The sequence below is a fragment of the Oncorhynchus nerka genome, linkage group LG7 (assembly GCF_034236695.1).
Source record: "Oncorhynchus nerka isolate Pitt River linkage group LG7, Oner_Uvic_2.0, whole genome shotgun sequence".
Taxonomy (NCBI): domain Eukaryota; kingdom Metazoa; phylum Chordata; class Actinopteri; order Salmoniformes; family Salmonidae; genus Oncorhynchus; species Oncorhynchus nerka.
In genome coordinates this window covers 42,925,379-42,947,163 of record NC_088402.1, presented here as the reverse complement: position 1 = coordinate 42,947,163, position 21,785 = coordinate 42,925,379, and the positions used below count along the sequence as shown (strand labels likewise).

The window sequence follows — 21,785 nt, the reverse complement described above, 5'->3', positions numbered from 1 at the left end:
TGGTTACTGATCTGTGCGCCTATATATTCCCTTTAAAACAAAATCAGCCATTTCCAGCTACAATAGTCAGTTGCAATGTATACACTGCATTTCTGATCAATTTGATGTTCGTTTAAAATGGACATAGAATGAGCTTTTCTTTCAAAAACAATGACATTTCTAAGTGACCACAAACGTTTTGAACGGTAGTGTATGTATCGTGATGATGATATATCGTCCCTGTTCATTCCCAGCCCGACAGCACAGGTGCTGGGATATAAAAAAATAAATAAAAAAGGTGTGTGTTGGTCGAAGCCCACTGAACTGCAGTGCCTCCAGGTATCGTAGAGTCAATCTGTGTGTGTGTGTGTGTGTGTGTGTGTGTGTGTGTGTGTGTGTGGGACCACTCACTTGCAGCGCCTCCAGGAAGCGAAAGGATCCCAGGCGTCTGCCCCGGGGCACCAGGCAGAAAGTGGAGTTGTGTAGCATCTCTCTGTAGTCGTATCTGTGCAGAAACACAAAACATACATGGTCAGTACACGTCACACACGGTCAGTACTGTACGTCACACACACACACAAAGTAGAGGCTGTCAGGTTTATCTCCTATAGTCGTACACCGTCAGGACCAAACATACAGTGCCTTCAGAAAGTATTCATACCCCTAGACTATATGAGATTTCCACACATGGATTGGGCATCCATTATTCTTTGGGCATCCATTATAGCCCTGTCAAATTGGTTGTTGATCATTGCTAGACACCATTTTTCAGGTCTTGCAATAGACTTGGAAGTAGATTTAAGTCAAAACTATAACTCGGCCACTCAGGAACATTCACTGTTGTCTTGGTAAGCAACTCCAGTGTAGATTTGGCCTTGTGTTTTATGTTATTGTCCTGCTGAAAGGTGAATTCGTCTCCCAGTGTCTGGTGGAAAATCAGACTGATCCAAGTTTTCCTCTAGGATTCTACCTGTACTTAGCTACATTCCTTTACATTTTTATCATTAACAACTCAAGTCCTTAATGATAAGTATACCCATAACATGATGCAGCCACCACAATGCTTGTAAATATGGATAGTGGTACTCAGTAATGTATTGTATTGGATTTGCCCCAAACATAACACATTGTATTCAGGACAAAAAGTTAATTCCTTTGCCAGATTTTTGCAGAATTACTTTAGTGTCTTGTTGCAAACAGGATGTTTTTATTCTGGACAGGCTTCCTTCTTTTCCCTCTGTCAATTAGGTTAGTATTGTGGGGTAACTACAATGTTCAGTCATCCTTAGTTTTCTCCTATCACAGCCATTAAACTCTGTTTTTAAAGCCACCATTGGCCTCATGATGAAATCTCTGAGCGGTTTCCTTCCTCACTCCGGAAACTGAGTGAGGAAGGACGCCTGTACCTTTGTAGTGACTGGATGTATTGATACACCCTCCAAAGTGTAATTTAATAACTTCGCTGTGCTCAAAGAGATATTACATGTCAATTTTTTACATAGCTACCAATAGGTGCCCTTCTTTGTGAGGCATTGGAAAACCTCCCTGGACTGTGGTTAAATCTGTGTTTGAAATGATCTGCTCGACTGAGGGACCTCACAGATAATTGTGGGGGACACAGGAGATGAGGTAGACATTCAACAACCATTGTTAAACACAAATTGCACACAGAGTCAGTCCAGGCAACTTGTGACTTGCTAAGGAAATGTTTACTCCTGAACTTATTTAGGCTTGCCTTAAAAGGGGTTGAATACTTATTGACTGAAGACACCAGTTGCATTTTTTTAATTATTAATTTGTAAAAAAAAAAAAAAATACAAAAACATTCCACTTTGACATTGGGTGTAATGTTTAGGCCAGTGCCACAAAAAAAAAGCTCAATTTAATACATTTTAAATTCAGGCTTTAACAACAAAATGTTGTGGGATGTGAATACTTTTGTCTACACAGGACGAGCTAAGCTCACCGTACTGAACTGAATAAACTGACAGAAAAGATCACACACCCCAGTATACAGCAAGTCCCTCAGCTCCATCAATCATATACAGGTACGGACAGAGGACAGACATCTCTCCATTACCAACACACATTTTCCTAGGGTTTCTCACTGCAGTGCCATTCATCTCCCGCTTGCTCCCTCCATCCCACTCCTCTCCAGTGAAGTGTGCCTTATTGCTATTTTAACAGAATGATCAACCCTGCCAGGGGTAATGAGCTGACTGACACCTGCTACCAAGAGGCAAGCTTCTGCTGCGGTGTCTGCTTAATGTGTGTGTGTGTGTGTGTGTGTGTGTATATGCATGCATGTGTGCTCCAGAGAGCAGGAGCAGTGTGTACACACCCGAGTGAATTCACACACTCAGGGTGGCAGAGAGAGTAGGTACACAGATGGGAGGATAATATGAAGATATGTTTTCCCATTTCACACAGACAGCAGTTTACTGGGGATTTAACCTCTACTAGGCCCAGGAGAAAGACTCTTCTCCCTCTCCTGTCATCGGGAGTATCTCAATTGCATTTCCTTGATTCCCCTTCTCTCCTCGCCTCTTTCCCGAAACCCATTGGATGAGAAGGTCAGGAGGTCCCTCCACTCTGGCCTTCTCATCCAATTGGTTTTGAGAAAGAGGTGGGGAGAGAAGAGGATGTGTGGGATCAAGGAAATGTATTTGAGATTCTCCCATTGCCTTTGTCCCATTTTCTCTTAATCACATTTATAAAAGCCCCTTTCTCGTCATCGGTTGTCACAAAGTGCTTTTCAACTCTCCTCTATTTCCTTTCTCCTTCCTCTCTCCCTCCCATTATATTTATTTAACCAGGCAAGTCAGTTTAAGAACAATGACGGCCTAGGAAAGGTGGGTTAACCGCCTTGTTCAAGGGCAGAACGACAGATTTTTAACCTTGTCAGCTCGGGGATTCGAACCTGCAACCTTTCGTTCACTAGCCCAACGCTCTAACCACTAGGCTACCTGCCGCTACTACTGCAGAACTTGCGAGGGAGTGTGAGCGGTCTAAAGACAAGTCCTTCGGGTTTAGGAGGTTAACAGAGTGGAGAGGCAGAAAATCATTTCTCATTTAGCACGGTCTAGATGGGGTGAAGGGACCCAGTCATTCTCTCTATCCCTCACCCCATTCATAATGGCATGAGAGTGGAAACACCCAGTATGCAGTGGGATGATGGCCATTTACTGACACTACCAGAAGAGTGTGTGTGTGTGTGTGTGTGTGTGTTCACATCACATATAGGCTCACCTAAGATGCAGAGGGCAACAGCCAGGGCAAGTCTACTGCTAGGATTCAAAGCACATGCACACACAGCCATTCACTCTCGCCCACACACACACAAGCCAATAACTAATTAGCCAGCGCACCGCACTAGTCAGTGCTGAAACTCCCATATATAACATAGTTATTAGCACATAACATGCATCACACACACCCCCCTCGGTGGCCAGGAGCTGAGTAGCGGACGACAGCTGCACACACAAGCATTGGCATTCCATCACCTGCCGATGGAGACAGACGGAACCGTACACATATTTCTGCACCAGCTGTCTCCCTGTACAGTGCTGCCTCCCCCCGCCCCTCCCTGCCTTAATGCCAGAAAATATCAATGAGACAAACTCTGACCTAAATAGCTGTAGCGTCTCCCTCCCGAGCACATCTGTTTTTGGGTTAAAGATAAGGTGTGCCCGTGGCCTCAGGATATCAGAGCCTGCTCAGAGAAAACATTTGTAAAGCAAAGCCTCAGAGTAAGGGATGTACTGCACCATATATATGATAGTCTGGTTTTAGCTTACAGATGTTGGTCAGTAAACTAACACAGCGACTGTTTGGTTTTAGTTCATTTCTATGCATTTCAATTTGTTGAATGGAGTGGAGTGATGGATCTCTACAACCAAAAAAGTCCACGCACGTAGCTAAAAGTGAAGGATTCAATTGAATTTCTAGCCGGAGAAAAACTCCCAACACGGTTGTTGAAGTGAAGGATTCAATTGAAGCCTTTAGTGCGGAGGAAACTCCATCTGTAGCTCATTTATGAGCTGACGTGGCACGCTCGCTCGGGTGAAAACTGTGGTTGAAGCCTTAGCTGGAGTAACGGTTGCATTTCCATTGTCGTTTCCATTCAGCCGCATCTAAGAATCACATTATTGTTGTTATGAATAGTACGGACGTCAAAACACGGTGAGAACCAAGGACGCGGGGGATTCCTAATGTGAGATTATCGCTCGTGTTCACAGAACAATTGGTTCGTAGAGATTAGGAGCAGGACCTGCAATTGTAACAGTAAACAACTCACAAAGATGGACGACTTGCAGTGTAGCCGTTAGTAAATCCACGCATCTATGTACTCATAAGAATGTGAAAGTGTGCCTTCTATTTTACATGCACTGTATGTACTTCTGTACCAGTCTATTAAAATGTTACGTACGATTTCATTTTGTATGTGGTTCTGTCCTTCAGCTGGAATTGTCTAATGTTTTTACTGAGTGGCTACGGATACAGAGTTTTGTGTATCCGAATTTGGCTGCATGTAACTCAGCAGCTAAGAAGAATATGAAAAATCGCCAGACTGCCCTGTTTGTATCCGTAGGCACTCGGTGACATTATTAGACACGGGACCCCCCCACCCCTCCCTGTGCTCTACCAACTGAGCTACACGGGACTGGTATCTGTGTTTCGCTACGTTCCACCTCTGGCCAGCCCAACGTTCTAAGCAGCGCTGTATCGCCCTGGTGCCGTAGATGCTGATATCGTGGCGAGACTCTCGTGTAGCTCAGGTGGTAGAGCATCGCACTTGCGACGCCACAGGGTTGTGGGTTCGACTACCACGGGGGTCCAGTACGAAGATAGTATGAAAATGTGGGCACTCACTACTGTATATTTGTAGTGTAAGGGCTAATTCAAAATCAAATTTTAGTCACGTGTCGAATACAACAGGTTCAGCTTACAGTGAAATGCTTACCTACAAGCCCCTAACCAACAATGCAATTTAAAAAAATATGAATAAGAAATGAAAGGAACAAGTAATTAAAGAGCAGCAGTAAAATAACAATAGCGAGACTATATTTAGGGGGTACCAGAGTCAATGTGCAGGGGCACCGGTTTGTTTTGGTAATCTGTCCATGTAGATTGGGTTGCCCCAGTGACAACCCTCTATAGCGCCATACGGTCAGATGCGGAGCTGTTGCCATACCAGGCGGTAATGCAACCGGTCAGAATGCTCTCGATGGTGCATTATTAAATTATTATTAATTAATATCAACCCTGGAGTTTCTTTGCCCATGGGAGAAGTATATTTCAACCCATCAGTCCTTTCGCCACACAAGTTAATCTACAATTGTTGAATGAGTTTCCTGTAAACAATAGATGATATTCCTTCTCTTTTAGCCAGGTAAAAATAATAGTATTTTCTTATTTCACAATTTACAATAAATGATACAAGCTTCAATTATATTTACAGTACATAATATATGTTCGTAAACTTACATTAAAAAGTACCATAATGATTGAGTGTCGATATAGCAGTACCATGGTATTTGCACTGGTACTGAATAAACCTCAAATTGTTCTCTACTATTCCACCCATTAAAACCTCCCCCCATCCCAAGTTGGAATGCCGTCCCAGTGACTGGCTTGAAGAAAGAGTTTTCCGGAGGAGCGGGCGGGGGAAGGGTGCGGCCACAATCTCTTTATCCCTTAGCCACGGCCTCAACGTTATGTGTAATGTCATGTTTTATGTAGACCCCAGGAAGAAGAGCTGCAGCTGGAGCCAAATGGTGATCCTAATAAAATACTAGACACAGAGATCCAGCTAGATAAGACAGATCTGCAGCCAGACAGGCAGGCAACTGGCTCTGGTGCCTCTTAACGACAGAGGTTGGAATGCTACAGGTACAAGTTGGTTGTAGATACAGATCTAGGATCAGCTTGGGGGGGTCACCAGTTTTACATGAGTTAAATTGAATATCCAGTAAGGTGAATTTAACACAAAACTGTTCCAGGCTCAGCATCCAGAAGCAAGGACTGCCCAACACTGTTATAATAATGTCCTAAACAGTAATGACAGCTAGTGTCAGATTATGACAACTGACTGATGGGTCCATGTCTGCAGATAATGGTGTAGATTCCACAAGATGCAGAGCTGTACAAGAAGTGAATAAATTGTCACCTTGAGAGAGAGATTATATAGAGAGATGATATATAATCTCTTTCTCAAGGTGACAATTTATTCACGTCTTATACAGCTCTGCATCTTGTGGGGTTCTACCCTCCATCTCTTCTATCACGTCTCCGTGAAAGCCAGAGAGGAGTGGCCCAGACCCGACTTATCCACTGCTTGCCCCTTCAGCCGGCTTGCTGGGGCACTTAGCAGGGTCACTGGTCGCTGGCTGAGGGGTACAGTAGAGCCCGCTCAACTTTCTCCATCCCATTTTCCTTTTCCTCTGTAACAGCAGCAGAGCTTTGTCATCCTGCTGACCTTGAGCTGCTGAGGAAACCCACTGCTGAGCGAACCGAGGAGCCCACAGGCTGTGTGTGTGTGTGTGTGTGTGTGTGTGTAAGAGAGATAGATAAAGAGAAAGACTATGAGAGAGGGAGAAAAAAAGAGAACGGGGCAGCATATGAGTAGGCTATTGGTAAGGGGCGTTGTGCCTTGAGTGAAAACATTGGTAAATAAAGCCAACGTCGCACAATCTCGAGGAAATATGATTCAGATCAGAGGAACTGAAAATAAGCCCTAATTAAATCATTTGTTTGTGTGTGTGTGTTTCACAGGTCTGATGCAATTAGGTGACCCTCTCATGCAGACCCACCAAGAACAACTTTCAGCAGTTGCCATGGGAACCACCGTTTCGCGCCTTCACTTAGTAGGGTGACTTAATTCCATGAGTTCTGAACTTAAAAATAAATAAATAAATCACCACAGTTTAAAAAAAAAAACAGTGTTCCCTTTTTTTTTTTTTTTTTTAAGAAACTCTTTCCGAAACAAAGATCCTTCCTTAGTCCCCCATTAGCCAGGGAGGGGGGCTTGCCTGGGCAAGATGCCAGCGGTGCACTGCCGTCAGGCCTGAAGCAGTATGGGTATCCGACAGACTCTAGCTAGAGCAAACCCTCCCTTCGGGCCTTCTCGTTCTAAAGTGATGAAAACACAAAACCGCAAACATCGATGTTCTCCAAAAACACCGAGAAAAGGATCCAATTAAGGACTTTCATGAGGCTGTTGTCACATTAGCCTAAGATATCTCTAGTCTCTCTCCCAGTGTGTGTGCGCGCTGCGTGTGTAATTACAGTGTGTGTGTGTGTACTGCGTGTGTAATTACCGTGTGTGTGTGTGTATGCGCTGCGTGCGCGTGAATTGCCCGAAGGGGGCTGGGATGTTTTTTTTTTGTCAGTCTGAAAACAGACTGTGAGGACTGAAGCTGTGTGGCTTAATCGTAACAATGAGAGCGGATGGAAGTAACACCGCAAAATGGAGGATTATGGCCACTGTGATATAGTGCGTCGGGCCTGGGAGCTAGCTGTAAACTCCGGTCAGACCTGGAGACCGTGGATAGGTGTGTGTGTGTGTGTGTGTGTGTGTGTGTGCGCGCGAGCGAGCGAAAGAGAGCGCGCGCGATAGTGAATTATTAAAAGGCAAATGAGTGATGCAGTCAGAACGTGTGTGCATGTTTGAGAAAGCTAATTAGTATACAGGCTTATAGGTGTAGGAGTGATTAAGACTGAGCATATGGTGTGAATGCCTGTGAGTGAGGCCGATGTGACTGATTAAGACAGGCAGTGTACTTGTGTGCTGTATATCAGGGACATATGTTGGTGTGTGTCTGCATAAGAACGATAATCGGTGTCCATATACGTGTGGCTGTAATAGTGTGTGTGTTTTTGAGTGTGTATGCGCACACATGTCCCCGTAACCCTCAACCCTGGTTAGTGCTGGGCGCTTAACCAAAATGTTGGTTATTTTGGGGTATTTAAACAACTGACCCAAGTCGGATCAATTATTTGAATTCCATTGTGTTGCTTTTTTCCCTCTCTCCTGTGAGCTCAATGCGCACATTGCATAGTTTCTCTAGAGACCAATCAGATCCAGCCTGAACTGTAGTAGGGAGTTGTAGTTTCCAACAGGCCAATGTTACATAGTTTAGGGCATGAAACGTGGTAATTAACTACAATGACCATAATCCATTGTGCATCCACTTTTTTCTTTCTTTATTCTTTATTTAACTGGGTCAGTTAATACATTATTTACAATGACGGCCTACCCCGGCCAAACCCTAACGACGCTGTGCCAATTGTGCGCTGCCCTGTTGTTCGCCGCCCCAATCACTGATGGTTGTGATACAGCCTGGAATCAAACCAAGGTCTGTAGAGACACCTCTAGCACTGAGATGCAGTGCATTAGAACGCTGCGCCAGTCGGGTGGGTTTCTTTTAATGCCTGCTACAGAGAGAGAAGAATACGAGATGTTGAGGTGATGTAGAGAGCAGCTGTTGCTTCGTGAGGTATCTCTACCTGAAAATACATGATCTAAGTGATTGATCGTTGGTATTCAGCAGCCATAAAAGTAAGCCTTATTTACCTTGGACTACAAAATAGGGATTTTGTCAGACAGCCTAGGCAGCAGCTCTATAGAGATGAGATGACTTGGAATTAAATAATAAAAAGTAATCAAATAAAACAAATGTAATGTACACAACTTAAATATTTTATCAAAGCAACGTGAATACATTATAGTTAAGTGATAAGCAGTCACTACCATCATGGGACTTTTATTAATTGTTTTATTCTGTGTTACAGCTTTCAACCCAAATAGTCAAAAGCCGTGATTAAAATGGTAAAAAATGAACAGAAACCGAACAGACCTCAAAAAGCACGAAGAGCTCAGCACTGCCCCCTGTACTCCCCACTCATCATCCCCGCGGCTGGATGCCCTGCCCCTGTGGTGTGTGTCCGGCATTCTCTCCTCCTCGCTCAAGCACGCTCTCCTCCACAACTAATTCATTACCCTAATTAGGCCTCATTATCCAGCTTATGCTAGTTCCAATTAGCATCCTAGCATAACGTAACCCTGAGGTCCGCTTCCCCAAACAAACACACAGGCTGTGTGCAGGGTCCCATGACGGCCGTGAGGTCTGGCTACACATGGGGGAATCCGATTACGCTCACTTACAGTCCAGACTCCAGTAAGTCTTACTCTTTACTTAGCAACTGACTTTCAGAGGTCTCCCTTTCTAAATAGGCAACAAAAAAACTCCCCTATTATGCATGTAGGAAGACGCAAGACACTTTGTTCATCAAGTTATAGGGACTACACCTAAGAACCGACCATCAGTGTCAGTCACATCTAACTAAAGCCAAATATATATATATATATTTTTTAAAGTCAGTTGTGTAAATGTCAATTAGCCCATTTTGTTTTTACATTATAATTGTCTTTATTATGCAAACAAGTAATAAAGTTTGGGTTATTGTCAGTACTCCAGGGAGAAAGTGGAAGATTTCTTGAGCAATCTGCAAATGATGATGGCTAGCTAGTTAGCATTAGCGTGCTGTGATTTGAAGGCTGAGTAACTCCAAACAAGGACTCAAACCAAAACAGCTACCTCAGGAATGTATCGTCAAGGTCTTAGCTAGCTTTGCTATGCTACCATAAAAGAAACCTTGAATGTTTAAGCGTAGCTAGGAGGTAGTGAAGTCAGTGACACAGCCCGTATGGCATGCTAACTTCTAAACAGCCAAATGCATCAGTTTCCCACTTATACCTCATACCTCCCCCCAGCATTTCCTCCTAGCCTACCATTCCCCTGTCACATGCTTAAGCCTGAATATTTTACAAATACACCGATAACAGGGGTCCCTCCTGCAGAGATACTAATTCACTGTGACAGCTTTATCCAATGCAATTTTTTCAATTTGCTCTCTCCGCCCCCCCCCCCTAGCTGTTTCCCACAGCAAACAGATTGAGGCAATTTTTCAGTTACATTTAGTATCTGCCTAGTGCTCAGAGTCCCCAATGACCATCTCTCCCTCCAGAGGATAAGGGGGGACTTTTAGAGGGACTCTCAACTCCCCCAACACACACTTCAAATCAAAGTTTATTGGTCACGTACACAGTTTAGCAGATGTTCTAGTGGGTGCAGCAAAATGCTAGCGCCTAACAATGCACACAGCCACACGCAATAGTCACACAGCACCAAGACAGTTCACATGTAGTCTGACACACACATACAAACCACTTCGATATGCTCCCTGTTCGGGGCCCTGAGACACCTCGGAGGTCCAGACCATCTGTACACACTGGAGACCAGCTGTGTCTCATACTGCAGTGCACTTCACTTCCAGATGCCCCTCACGATGACGCAGTGTGTGTCATGCATGTGTGCGTGCCGTCCGTGTGCGAGTATACGTGTGTGTGTGAGAGAGAGCGTGAGAGACAGCCTTGGATTTAGACAGCACATGCATCGCTGCAGCCTCCTTTTAAACCCAAACATTTGTCAGAGCTGCTGGAATAGATAGCAGAGGCCATATTTAGCCTTCTATCTGCAGCACACTAACCATATAAATATGGAAACACGTGCACACACACACACACACACACACACGTGCAGAACATGGGTAGCTAGTAAAATCCCAGTGCATATGGCCCTGGTCCCATCTGCCTCTAGCTCCACTCCTCAAGAAAGGTGACTGGAAACCTAATTAACTCAAATAACAATTCCCTTTAAAAAGGCTAAAACCACAGACTCAGGGCCATATGCACCCCCAGTTACAGCACAGCATGAGATAAAGTACAATAAAACACAGACTCCCAAATAAAAAGATAAATGGGTGAATGAATAAAGATATAGCCTGGGTCGGAGTTTGGATGTGGTGGGTGGCTGATCGCTAAAGGTTTCAGGATATGATTCCCTGGCATAAACAATCACAGTACATTTTAACAGTAGTATTTAGAGTAGCACTCTCTTCAACACACACCAATACAAATAATTCTGTTCTCTCTCTCTCTCTTACACTCCAACCCTAGCAATCATGCTCGGCGTGAGTCCGACATATCCAAAGGTGAAGCAGCAAACCCTCACAATGTATGACAGAGGAGAGCTGCACAGGGATAATGTCTGACAGAGTGAGGGTGAATGAGAGCAGAGTGCTGGCTGGCTGTGTGGTGTTTTGAAGGGCCCATTCACTTGCAGTGCCTCCAGGAATCAAAAGGTGTGTGTGTGTGTGTGTGTGTGTGTGTGTGTGTGTGTGTGTGTGTGTGTGTGTGTGTGTGTGTGTGTGTGTGTGCGCGCGCGTGTTTGTGCAGTTGAGAAGCTTACAAAGTACCAAGACACAGGAGCAACATGAATCATAGAACGAGGGGAGAAAAGACGCCAGTATGACAATGGTTCAATTAAAAATGATTCAGAAAAAAATCTAATTCAATACAAAATGCTCCCACTGTTTTTATAAAGGGCTTAATCCGGATGTGAAAATGTGAACACGGTAGCCCTTACTTTCACATATGTCTGAATGAATCCTGCATTGAGGAGATTTGTGGGAAAATTAGAGTTATTCTCACAGACCTCAAGCTAGGACTTAGGATTCGACCCTAAGAGAAAGGAGTCATTGTTTCTGTGCATTGTTTCTCGTCTGTTGATGTGACTAATGCCACTAGAGAAGGTGGCCTTTGGCTACAACCAACACATCTTAGTCATATGACTGGCTAGCCGTCTGGTCTCATATGACCCATCTTAGGGCTGAAGCATGGGTGGAACCTAGGGTCGAGTCAGTGGGGTCAAAGAGCACTCTGGTCCCTAGCCCAAAAAACTAAAAGGCAGGGGGTGGGGGTAGTCTTTGAACGGTGTTGTTCGCTTTGTGGCTGATCTCCCCCCCTTTAAGCCCGAGGTGAGAGCAGTGAGCAGCCCCTGGTGTGGTGGCGCCGTCTGAGACGAGGAGAGCTGTACGGGGAACAGCTGTTCCGGAGCACTCGACAGCGGGGTCAGGGGGAGAAGCGGCCGTGCTGCAGCTGTGTTCTCAGGGCGGCTGAGACCCAGAGGAGAGGGGCTGTTCACAGACAGGGCCAGGAGAGGGTCACACGAGAGACAACAGAGAGATGGCAGATACAAGAAACCCACAGTCCAAAACAGAACAACCCAAACACAAAGTAGCTAAATCTACAGTGAATCTCCCCTCACACTCAAGAGATTAGAGTGAAAGATCCATCAGCACACAGGCCAAAATTGCAGTAAAACAACCTTGCCAAAACTTGGCTTACAGGCAGAAACTACAGTGAGTCCAGAAAGCAAGTCTACAAAGAAAGACCTTTCATGCAGAAACCTTAGAAAAATAGAGATTATTTGAGGAGAAACACCTTCCGCACAGAAACCACAAAGAAATAGCTTATCCAAAGATAGAAGCCCTTTGACTTCTTTACAGGATTCTAGACTAAAGAAGCGGAAGAACTGTATGTCCGACCTTGTGTCAGACAAACCTACTCAGAACAAGAAATCACTGAACTTCGTCACGCTTCATTTTGTACCCAAGTAATAATTAAGAGGGCACATTTCAGACTGAACCGACTGTAGATTCAAATCATCAAATCCCAATAAAGGATCGGATAGAGAAGGAATGGGTTCAAAATTGAATGAGAAAGTGAGTTTGAATGCTAGCCTTGACTTCCAGCGATGAACCCGCTAAGGCTGAAGAGAGAAGACGGGGGCGGGGAATCATAAGTCAATAATACAGACGACTAAGTAGTCTCCTAGCAACCTGTTTCTGACGGACCACAGCGGCTTACTTTGTCTCACTTGCAGATAGAGGGAGCGTGAGACAGACGGCCCCATCCCAAATCGACCCCGACTCCCAGCCCTTATGATCCAAGAGGATTGGAAAGGAAGGCCTAAGCAATATGGTAATAACTCTTTGCTCTCTGATCTGCTAGGTGGAATTTGTGCATACATTGCATCCCTCTCAGATCTTCCAAAATGCATAGGGGGTAAGGGCTAGGGGTCAAATCGGTATTAAGCAAGAGATGGGAGGACAACTGATGTTTGACATATGCACTAAATATGCAATAGACCATCAAATATAGTAGATAGGCACTAAACTAATAGGCCAGAGGTCATGAGACCGTAATAGATTGGGATCTATTGGTCGCATGAATCTACACTCCTGAGGTTGGGTTCCGATCGCACAGATGACTGGAGCATGGTGCCAACACCATCAGAGTTGTGGCTTTGATTCCTGCATGGGTCGCAACTACTGAATGTGTGCCTGAACCGTAAGTCGCTTTGAATAAGAGCACCAGCTAAATGACCGTATTGTCATTTAAATTCCTGAAGCCGGGTCTATTCCTGTTGCGGTGTCGCATAGGAACCTCCTGGGAACCATGGCTCCTAAACCCAGTAACGGGACAGACTAAAGTCTCCTTCAGGGGCTGTGTCACATTTCACCTTTCAATCAGAACGCCAGAGAGTATTTTTTTCCCACGCAGTCAAGCAGAGTTTACCTTTTGAAGGGAGGGATATTGTTGCCAGAGAGCCATGACTTCAGTCACTAAGAATGCCAACTTCTTCATTTCAAAAAGGGAGACGCTGAAGGTGAGTTGGTCGGGAAAAGAGAGAGAGATGGTCTAAGGGAAGGGGGAGAGAACGAAGCATTAATAGTGGCAATTACACCGCGGCCAGCTCTGTTCGCAAGCAGCCCATGCATATTCTCAAACGCTACATATGGATTTCTCTTTGTGGGGTACACACACACACTCAGTCCTATCTTAGACACTCATCTTGAATGCATAATCTAGTCTTTTCCCCTCACTGTGGTGCGGAAGAGTAATCTAGTGCTTTGATCCGTCTCAGTGAGGAGCTGTCGACTCCTATCCCACCATGTAATTCCCCCGAATGAGGTGTTTGAGGAGCCGCCATTGTTAGCCAACCCCCCTCTGACAATCAAGACAAATCTGCCTCTGAAAGTCATAACCTCACCAAGGCATTAACTGTCTCTGACTAAGAGTTCAGCAATTTCCGTCGACTAAGTTAGCACAAGCCGCTGGAGAAACAACTCAGAGAGCAAGTAAACCATTGCATCTCATAATAGACCTGGCTAACTGCTTCGGCTCCAACAGTGACTGTAATTACCATTGTAATAACGGCTAATGGTAATGCGAATCATAACAATAGAGCAATGTGAAGAGAAAATGGTGCTTGCAGGCCCAGATGCAGTTTAGGGCAATTAGGCTAAGGAAAATAACTGGGGCCCGGCCTCCTTCTGTTGACGCCATCTTATCAGACCCATCTCTCTGCTTTCACTCACTTGGCTTTGAAGTCAAAAAAGTCAACTCAACACAGCCGCTGATGTCCGAGGATAACTCAGTGAGAACGACTGACACGGAAGTGACCCAGGTGGACAGATGGCTGAGAACAGCAAGCCATGATGACATGACAGCAGAACCTTTGATGGATGGGTAAATGCCAAGGAAAGAAATCCAAGAATGAGTCTTTTACTAAGCATTGTCAGGTTTTCGTAGAATCGTAAGAGTTTCAGCTAAAACGCTAATGATAGGCAATGAAAATGGCAGGTTAAAAGGTATCATCAGTAACGTCACTGCGAGAGCTCGCACCATCCACTTTAAGTAGTGCTCCTATTGAAAAAGGCAGCGCAAGACCCGGGAGCCCCTCTGTGCAACGCTGACGCATCCCCCTTCAGCTGGAGCAGTTCAAAGGAGTTGAAGAAACCATTTACAGCGCCGAGAAGGCTTCTTCTCCTCCCTCTTTCTATCTAGATCCCCGCTCTCCCTCTCGTTCCCTCTCTCTATGATTGACCTTGGGTTAAACGCATTTAAAATTAGAGCTCACAGGATCTGCACGCCCCCCCTCCCGCTCTGCGAGCTCAAAGCCGAGCCCTCTGGACAGCCATTTCTCATATGCGAGCCGGAGCTTCCAACTGTCAGACCTCTCTACAGGCTTCGCAATCAAACATAACAGGGCCTTGATCGACTTGCCAGGGTTTTCAAGCTGAAGAGGTGTTCCCCGCACACATGCATAACATTGGTATAATACAATATGTTCAGATGTCACACCCACTGCCTCAGACCTTCATACAAGATGGTACATCTCGGGCATTGTAAGCCATAGTTTTGAAAAAAGGTACCTCCATCTTGGAGATTTCCAGTATACAAGCCAGAGACGACACATTTCACATATGGGTCACTTGGGTCAGTAACACCGCAATGTGCGCTTTAATGTTGCGTCGCCAACATTGAGAATAACCAGCAGCCATGATTAGCAATATACGCTGAGCCATAAAAATAAATATCTAATCAGGAGAAACTGCGAGGTACCCATGAGTATCACCATTGGACCCCCACACATCATGATGATTGTAGGTTTTCTAAAGAAAGCCTATGCACATTGCCTACTGTGTGCTTGGATAAAAATACAACATAGTAGAGACAAACCACCACCGGCACTAAGAATTAAATTGAAAAAAGGAAGATTTAAAAGGAAATGGATAAAAAAAAAAAAAAATTTTTTTTTTTTTTTAAACGGTAAACCCAAAGTGATCTAATTTCCAATGCAACATATGGGGAAATAAAAGGTCAAAGATTTATATTTAGACACTCCACAGAGCAGCTGAGCTGACAATGGAGTCATGTGGAAATCCTGCACAGAAAAAGGCAGAACCAAGCTTTAGCATAAGCGCTAACGCTCCCAGGCGGGGGGGTCTTTCTGAGGCGTCAGAGTGATCTCATTAGTCTCTTCATGAATATTTGCGTTGGAAACTCCTCCGAGGAAAGTTTCATGGTGAGACTTGGAAGGAAAGAAAAAGATGGATTCTCAATTTGGAGCCCCGATCAGATAATAATCACTCCTATCCCTCTATAGTTAGCAACAAATTGCAAAAAAAATTCAAACACACCACAAGAAGTAGACTCAGGAGAAAGCAGAAGCAATGAGGAAAAAAACAGGCCCTAATTAAAGGCTGAGAAAGCTCTTGGGGTAGCTGCTAGGCCTATTTCCCTTCCACTTTATGCCGCTTTAGGTATTTTCTGCACCCCTCTTGAGTAGGCACTAAGGAGTAGAAGAACATGATTAATGCTCGTTTCAAGTGAGGCTCCGTTTTTTTGTCTGCGGCATTCGCATTCCAACGACGACAAACTCTTAACCTGGCAAATGAGGAGTACGGATTCACCTTTAACAACTCAAAAGGGACGTGGGATCTCACTCTGCTCCAGGCGAGCGACGTTTCAACTGATATCCATCAACGGCTGTTACTGTAGCAGCAACTGCACTGTCAACAGGGTCCCATTAGGCAGGATTAGGGTGGAAGATTGACTGGGGCAGCTTTTTCTGAGCTAAACTGGCCAAGAGGCACACCTGCAACAATATAGAACGCCTAACAAAAATCTGCCCAAAACAATGAAAACTTGTCCATGCCCAACGCGCCTCTCCAGTGTACCGTTGGAGAGACGATGCGCTGCAGCGCCCCCCCACCAACACTCAAGAAACCGAACATAAATCATGTAGCCTATAGTAAAAAGAGAAGTAGCCTGTGGTTTTCCTGTAGCCTTTCATCATGCACGTCCTTGTCTGCGATCATATAGCCTAAATGGCACTTTATCAAATAAAATGTGATTCAACTTTCACACACACACACACACACACACACACACACACACACACACACTTCAAAAGTTGAGTCACTTAGAAATGTCCTCATTTTTTTTTGTTGCTTTTGTCCATTAAAATAACATCAAATTGATCAGAAATACACTGCAAACATTGTTAATGGTGTAATTGACTATTGTAGCTGGAAACGGCAGATTTTGAATGGAATATCTACAGACGTACAGAGGCCCATTATCAGCAACCATCACTCCTGTGTTCCAATGGCACATTGTGTTAGCTAATCCAAGTTTATAATTTAAAAAAGGCTAATTGATAATTTTAAAACCGTTTTTGCAATTATGCTAGCACAGCTGAAAACTTTGTGCCGACTAAAGAAGCAATAAAACTGGCCTTCTTTAGACTAGTTGAGTATCTGGAGCATCGGGGCGGCAGGGTAGCCTAGTGGTTAGAGCGTTGGACTCGTAACCGGAAGGTTGCAAGTTCAAATCCCCGAGCTTAACAGGCAGTTAACCCACTGTTCCTAGGCCGTCATTGAAAATAAGAATTTGTTCTTAATCGACTTGCCTAGTTAAATAAAGGTTAAAAAAAAATTAAATAAGCATTTGTGGGTTTGATTACAGGCTCAAAATGGTCAGAAACAAAGAACTTTCCTGAAACTAGTCAGTCTATTCTTGTTCTGAGAAATGAATTCCATGTGAGAAATTGCCAAGAAACTGAAGATCTCGTACAATGCTGTGAACTCCTCCCTTCACAGAACAGCACAAACTAGCTCTAACCAGAATAGAAAGAGTTTGAGGCCCCGGTGCACAACTGAGCAAGAGGACAAGTACATTAGAGTGTCTAGTTTGAGAAACCGATGCCTCAACTGGCAGCTTCATTTAATAGTACCCACAAAACACTGCTGGACTTCTAGACAGAGCTGAAAAAAAAGGCCATCTCTGACTGGCCAATAAAAATAAAAGATTAAGATGGGCAAAAGAACACAGACACTGGACAGAGGAAGATTGGAAAAAAGTGTTATGGACAGACAAATCTAAGTTTGAGGTGATCTCAACCCTATTGAGCAGCTTGACCATATTGTAAGTAAGAAGTATCAAGCCAAATCCAACTTGTGTGAGGTGCTTCAAGAAGCATGGGATGAAATGTTTTCAGATTTCTTAGACAAAAAGCTAAGTTTGAAGGACACAATTATTATTTATAACCTTGTCAATGTCTTGACTATATTTCGTATTAGTTTTGCAACACATTTCATGTATGTTTTCATGGAAAGGGACATTTAAGGGACCCCAGACTTTTGAGTTTGTTTACATATACATACAAAATATCCTAAAAAACAGGACATGTAAGGACAATATAGAATGAAATTAGGCTACTCATGACTGCTGTCCGGGAGTTTCACTCCATGGTCCAAATTGTCACGAATCCATGATTTCAATTGTATGCCTATTCATACATTTTTGACAAGCTGATTATAGCGAAGAAAAAGAAAAACATTTCTGCATTTCCAACTGTGTAAACACATCGATTCTCATTGCAACTCGGCTCAAAATAACTCCTGATAAAACTTGGGTAGCTGATATGCAGATCTTAAAATAGCCAAAATGATTAGTCTTAAACCTAGGATAATAAATGCAACTGCCTGCTTCACAAACGGTACAGCATAAAATTGCATTGTGGGCCGACAGAGGCTACACTATTCTCGTTTTGTGAGGATAGCAGGAGGGCGGAAATTTTGGAGTCTCGCCTACGGCGCCAGAACAGCCAGAACCAGGCGAGACTGTCAAAGCACCGTCTGGCTGCTGTCCATTACAAGGAATGTCGTTTTATTTTTTATTACATAGGTATTCTCTTGCACACTAGTACCCATGCGGTGTAGGAGAATGAGGGCCGAGGATAAATGATTTCAATGATTCAGTTTTTCCTAGTATGTGGATTGTGGATGCTGGTCTGGACGAAAAATAGGTCAATGCTGATGACGATTTTAATAAAGTTTAGAAGCCATTTCATTCATCGAACAATAATAATTGAGCTCGACTAAGCATATGGTTTGTATAAGTGAGCGGAGCGTATGTTGTGTGGTGAGGTTTCGTGCGAGTGACTTAAAGCAGTCTGTAGGTAAATAGGCCGAGCTGAACTAAAGTTTCAATTCAGGTGAGCAGGCCACAGAGTTTAACTAGTGTGTGTGTATGTATGTGTGTGTGTGTTTAGGCCACAGAGTTTAGTTTTGTGTCCGTTCATGTCTGATTATCCGCATCAGTGAGCATTGCTAAAAATTGGACCTAATGATCCCAGTCCGTTTTTACAGACATACTTTCAACATCCTGGTGAGTTGTCCGATTCACGACTCCCAGTGTTTTGACAACAATGACATTAAATGACCTTGGCAGATGTCTAATCCCAAATTCCACACAATGGTAAACAATGTGAGCTCATCTTTAAAAAGGACGTTTAAACTGAGCGACGCCACACTCAACGGCATTCATTAGAGCAAAATGACCCTTTTCGTTGTAAGCGTCAGTAAAAATCAGCCACACCAGCTAAACTTAATTGGCTCATCACTCTAGCTTAATCCTAGCCACCACGAGCCCCAGTGATGGGTACTCATAGTTAGCCAGCCATGTATATCCCTCATCAAGAGAATAGTCTGCATTCACGGTCATGCATTACCACCCCGACTGTAGAAAAGTACACATTTCCTAACTGTGACGATAATAGCCTAAATCAAGCAATATGCAAACAATGAGGTTGAACAAAAATGGTCGGGGCATTCGCAAGCAAAGCTCGATTGTTCAATCAATATCAGATTCAAAAATCAAAGATATCGCCCCTCAAGACCCATAATTCAAAACGGCCATATCAAAGTCTCTCCCTACAAAAGCACCACAGACTCTGACGGGCCCAGCACACCTCTCTAGCCCTGGGAAGACGGACAGACCCTAAAGGCAGCGTCGTCTGGCTGCCGTCTTGCGAGGCCAGAGAAGAAGCTGTGTCTGCTGTTGGCTACTAGGTCCCCCCCCCCCCCGCTATAGTACCCTCTCAGATATCCATCAGACTAGAGGCTCGCTGTTTGACAGACTGAGGGCTCATTCTAAGGCAAAGCCCTTTCTCCGTCACCACACACACACACACCGCTGGCACATCCACAAATAAAGGCGGTCTGAGCGGATTCCCTTGACCCAGAGTCTCCTATGGAGAACATGAAGGCTTTGTAGAGGAGGGACGGCAGGGAGGTGGCAGTCAAGGAGATGGAGGCGAGAGAGGAAATGAAACTAAATCAAGACACCAAAAGACAGAGACACACACGCGCCATAGGGGATATACCGGGTCTGGGGATCTTTAAAATGACTGTCCACGTTTTGAATTGGCTTTTGAAAAAGGGTGATACGACTGATGTGATTCGATTACTTAATAGGCCAAGCTACGCAGTGATTATTGAAGTGAGGGGGGAAAAAACAACTCCAACTGTGATTTGATTATCAACGAGGACCGCTAGCTGGTGGTGGTAAATGTAAAGCGATGCTCGGGTTACTCAACATGAACCAATCCTTTAGCCGCGTTGTAAAAAAAGCGTCTACCTGACAGAAAAGGCGCTCTGCTTCGGTTACTAAAGAGCAGTAGTATATATCCCTGGCTGTGATTTGGTTGCTTACTGAGGTGCTTTGGTGTCCCGCGTTCAGGGCTGTCGCTACGGAGAGAGAATATTCACTGGCTTTTTATTCATGAGTCCCTTGAGAGAGAGGTTACTTATCGGTGAGCACACACCCTATCAGAAGAGCACTCCATCACACACACGGCTGCAGAGGGGAGCAGTTGAGAGCCTTCGTACGTGTTGGCTATGTACCCAGGACATACATGATGACTCCTCTTCAGCTGGCTAATACGGTGTTAATGCACACATCTGTGTGAACTCGGTGCTTGGAGAGTGAAGGGCAAACGCTCTCCCTTTGAGCTCATTTTCTGTCTCAAGAAGAGAAGTGTGACATTCTGGCTTGTTGGTTGTAGAGGCGGAGGTGAAATGAATGCTTGGTTTCATCGACGCGTAAAGCACTAATGCCAAGTACGCAGCTTTTAACAGGGGGGAAAAGAATGACATCAAAACATACTCTTCCTCAGCAAGGAACACAAACAATTGTACGTGAAATATAGGCTCCGTTAATTAAGCCATTAAGTCGTCTCGCTACTACTCGACTACTGTCCTCAAACCTTCCAGAGACGACGGAGCAAGTAACGCTTGAACTCTTGTCTCATCTCCATACTTTTCAAACCGGGCCTAGTCACTTACAATTAAGATTATTGGGCTGACGCCAAGACAGTGTGGCCTAGTGCCGTGTAGTGGGACAGACCGACGACAGCTCAACAATGCTCGACTGACAGGAGTTGACAAGCGCACTCCCCTCAGCAACACACACAGGAACTGCTGACACTGGAGTCGGGAGGAGGATTGAGCTCCTCATACGGAAAACTACGGCAAGCCGCAAACATCAAACGGAGTGTAAGACTCTTCCTGAGACTCAAATGGCGATAACTGGCAGGGCAAACAGTGCTTTAAAATGTTCTTGTGCATAGCAAATTTGAGCTGGCAATATTAACGCTTGAGGCGTGTGTTACAGTTTGGAAGGGAAGACAGAAGTGTTAGCGCACTGCACACTCATACTTTGCCACATTCCCCCTTTTATCTTTCAAAGTAAAAAAACATATATATATATATATATTTTTTAAAAAGACTTCACGGCACTCGACTAGCAAAACAGTCTTCGCTTGACGCTAACACACACTAACCTAGGTCTACAAGGCAGGTATTTCCCAGCTAGTAGGGCAAACAACCTGTGGAATAATTGCAGCGCACAGCAGAGGGTGAACATAACAAAAGTAAAAGCAGGAGCGTGCAGCTCTTAGCCAGGTCTCCGAACGACACTACACCTTTGCCACTTTGTCTGACTGAGGAGTTCAAAGAGCTCATGGTAATAGCCCGTCTCTAACATCCTCCAAACCAGAAATCTTTCCCAGCAAGAAAAATGGGAAAGCAATCAGGTGGCAAGAGGGGTGTGTGTGGGTATAAGAAAAATAACATGTGAACCTTACAGTTGAAGTCGGAAGTTTACATACACTTAGGTTGGAGTCATTAAAACCCGTTTATCAACCACTCCACACATTTCTTGTTAACAAACTATAGTTTTGGCAAGTTGGTTAGGACATCTACTTTGT

The 21,785-nt window shown here is 44.4% G+C and overlaps 2 protein-coding genes across 2 annotated transcripts in view; one reads left to right on the top strand and one right to left on the bottom strand.

Annotated features, from left to right (window-relative positions):
• The window catches only part of LOC115131716 (mediator of RNA polymerase II transcription subunit 30-like), a 93,079-nt gene extending 86,194 nt beyond the window's left edge, over positions 1-6,885 (top strand). The window contains exon 5 of the mRNA XM_029663657.2: positions 6,754-6,885. Coding sequence (XP_029519517.1) covers positions 6,754-6,759 — 6 coding nt within the window. The 3' untranslated portion in view covers positions 6,760-6,885. The remainder of the gene's footprint in view (positions 1-6,753) is intronic.
• The window catches only part of LOC115131715 (exostosin-1b-like), a 100,028-nt gene that overhangs the window by 35,249 nt on the left and 42,994 nt on the right, over positions 1-21,785 (bottom strand). The window contains exon 2 of the mRNA XM_029663653.2: positions 391-484. Within this exon, the coding sequence (XP_029519513.2) occupies positions 391-484 (94 nt within the window). The remainder of the gene's footprint in view (positions 1-390; positions 485-21,785) is intronic.